The sequence below is a fragment of the Diceros bicornis genome, chromosome X (genome assembly GCF_020826845.1).
Source record: "Diceros bicornis minor isolate mBicDic1 chromosome X, mDicBic1.mat.cur, whole genome shotgun sequence".
Classification (NCBI taxonomy): domain Eukaryota; kingdom Metazoa; phylum Chordata; class Mammalia; order Perissodactyla; family Rhinocerotidae; genus Diceros; species Diceros bicornis.
This window is the reverse complement of record NC_080781.1, coordinates 101,826,686-101,829,335: the sequence shown is the minus strand read 5'-3', so window position 1 is coordinate 101,829,335 and position 2,650 is coordinate 101,826,686. Positions and strand designations below refer to the sequence as shown.

The 2,650-nt window shown below is 56.2% G+C and overlaps 1 protein-coding gene across 1 annotated transcript; it reads left to right on the top strand.

Moving 5' to 3' along the window:
* The first annotated feature begins 600 nt into the window (after nucleotides 1-600).
* KCNE5 (potassium voltage-gated channel subfamily E regulatory subunit 5) lies at nucleotides 601-2,355 on the top strand. Its single transcript, XM_058535284.1, has one exon. It carries the CDS (start codon nucleotides 679-681, stop codon nucleotides 1,105-1,107), a length of 429 nt encoding a protein of 142 aa, XP_058391267.1. The 5' UTR covers nucleotides 601-678; the 3' UTR covers nucleotides 1,108-2,355.
* Nucleotides 2,356-2,650: the final 295 nt, after the last annotated feature.

Genomic DNA, 2,650 nt, shown 5'->3' with positions numbered 1-2,650 from the left:
GTCTTCTTTTAAGTGGCAGACCATTCAGTCACCAAATTTGGCCTGAGCATCCTCTGAACAAGAAGCTCTTCTCAGGAGGGCGAAGGAATGAGGGCTAGAAAGATAGGCCAGGGTCCTTGTCCGTGAGAGTAATTGCCATAAGATGTGGACAAGCGGTCTCGGCTGCCTTGTTACTGAAGAGCTTAGGGAACCCCGGGGCAGGGCCTGCATTGGGGGGCCAGATGCTGTATCTGGGCCAAAGCCCGGCCTGCAGGGCAGGTGGCCAGAACTTGGAAGGAATTCTCTTCCGCAGCCCAGGGTCCAGGCTTGGCCCCAGCAAGCCGCCCTGCCAGCCTCTGCTGCCTGGGGCCTCGCGCATTCCGCGCCCCCGCCCCCTCCGCCCCTCTCCCGGCCTCGCCCCCTCCCTTGTCCCCTTCTCCTCTCCCCACCAGCTGTCCCCTTTCCCCGGAGCAGCAGACAGCCGGAGCCTGGGAAGAGGCGGCCTCGGGCCGGAGGGGGCGTGGTGGGGAAGGGGAGGGGGGCGGGGGTGAGGGGATAAGGAGGCCCGGGCGGCGGCGCCCCCAGCCACCGCGCCGCCCGCCCGAGCGCTGGCTGCCGCCGCCATCGCTCACTTGCTTCCCCTCGCTCAGGGGAAAGGTCAGCAGCGTCCTGGAGCCGCCGTGTCACTCCCCGACAGCCATGAACTGCAGCGAGAGCCAGCGGCTGCGAACCCTCCTGAGCCGCCTGCTGCTCGAGCTGCACCACCGGGGCAACGCTAGCGGCCTGGGCGCTGGCCCCGACCCGAGCATGGGCATGGGGGTCGTGCCTGACCCCTTCGTGGGCCGCGAGGTGACCAGCGCCAAGGGCGACGACGCCTATCTCTACATCCTGCTCATCATGATCTTCTACGCCTGCCTGGCCGGAGGCCTCATCCTGGCCTACACCCGCTCCCGCAAGCTCGTCGAGGCCAAGGACGAGCCGTCCCAGGCCTGCACCGAGCACGAGTGGGCCCCGGGTGGCGCACCGGCCGCCACCGACGCCGAGACTGCCGCCGGCTCGCCGGCCGAGGGGCGCCGCCTCGCCCCCGGGGGGCTGCCCGCCCTCGCCCAGGGCACCGTGGGGGTCTAGAACCACTGCCCCAGCTTGCTCGCTGGCACCCGCCTCATCTCGCTTGTCCCTGGGCACGGCGCCCGCCTTTTCCTTTCCTCCCCTTCCAGGCTTCGCCTCACCTGAGGCCCAGACAATGATGAGAGGCCAGGAGACCTTGTCTGGAAGGCCCTGGAAGAAGTACAACCCTACGCATTCCCCGCCAGTTTCTCCCTCCTCTCCCCTCATGCCTCCACCCCCACCCCGCACATCCAACTGCACTAAACTGCCTCTGCTCTCTTGTCTGCAGACAGCCCTGACACCACGCTCCAGCACTCTGGGAACTGAATCCAACACATCCAACACTTGGCATTGAACTGAAGCAATGAAGTCTATCAGAACTCGGGGCCGTCTAACCGGCAGCTGTTCCAGGGACTGCCAGGGACTGCTCACTCCGCAGAGCCAATGGGCTTGCCATCTCTGCCAGGCCGGCTGCAGCAGCTCCAGCTTCCGGGCGCCTTAGGGACAGAGACAAAGAAAATGAAGAGACCTCAGACATCTCTTCCTTCCCTCCCTCTTTCAGAAGGGAACTAGCAGGAGACTAGGACCAGTCTGTGGGATAGAACCGACTTAATGGGGACTGGAGAGGGAGGGGGCTCAAAGAGGAGGGAAGACCTATGACCCCTTCTGTATGGTTTTCTTGCATCCAGTTGTCATCCCAAAGGTAACTTGCCTGATTTTTAGTAGCTTTGCCATCTTCTGCCATGGGTAAACATTGCTGGGTGCATCACCCCAATGCTTCCAAATGCCTCTCCTGTACTGGTTCAGTTGTTAAGGCAGCTGTCTGCTTCATTCATGGAACATGAGGCTCAGACGTCGCCTGCTCTGTAACCTGGGGAATGTCAGAGGCAGGTAATAAAGTTTGTTTAAACAAAAACCTAAGACTCTTTTCTCAAAGATCCCAGCCTTGAGACCCAGGACTATATAGAGAAGGAATCCTTTTTGCTCTTGGAAATGCTGTTTAGATTTGGGAGTTAGGTTGTGGTGATATCTATACAACCAGTTCCAATGCAGTAGATGTCATTGTGGGTGAAGACAAGGTTTATATGGCTAAATGGATTGTTTTTTCAAGTGTTTCAAAAGTTGTAACTGTTTTATTACTTCTCTTCTCCTTTTTCCTTAATTCTGAAGCACTTTCAAATATCATAATGCTAAATAAGGATTTCCCACTTTCCTTTTGCCGTTTTTCAGGATACACTTAAAATAAAAACCTCTCATACCCATCACTGTTAGCTATTATCAAAGTTAATTTTTAGAAGCCACCTTCGTAACTCTCTCAAAGAAGTAGCTTATTAAAAGAGAAAAAGCCACCAAATAGTGTAAATCTTACGTCAGAGGGAATATGCTTGAATTAAGCAATCTTAACCAACGGTGGGTCAAGTTAGAGGTGTATGTTTATTGATTTATTCTCCTTGTCTCAAAAAGGTCGTGAGAAACTTGCCTGCTTAGGGCTTAAAAGCTTATACCTGATGATGGCTCTTTGGGCTTCATGAAACACACATAAAATCATCTCTTATCATTAAGC

Coding starts and splice junctions, on each gene's coding strand:
- KCNE5 (XM_058535284.1), top strand. CDS start 679: ATGAACTGCAGCGAGAGCCAGCGGCTGCGAACCCTCCTGAGCCGCCTG.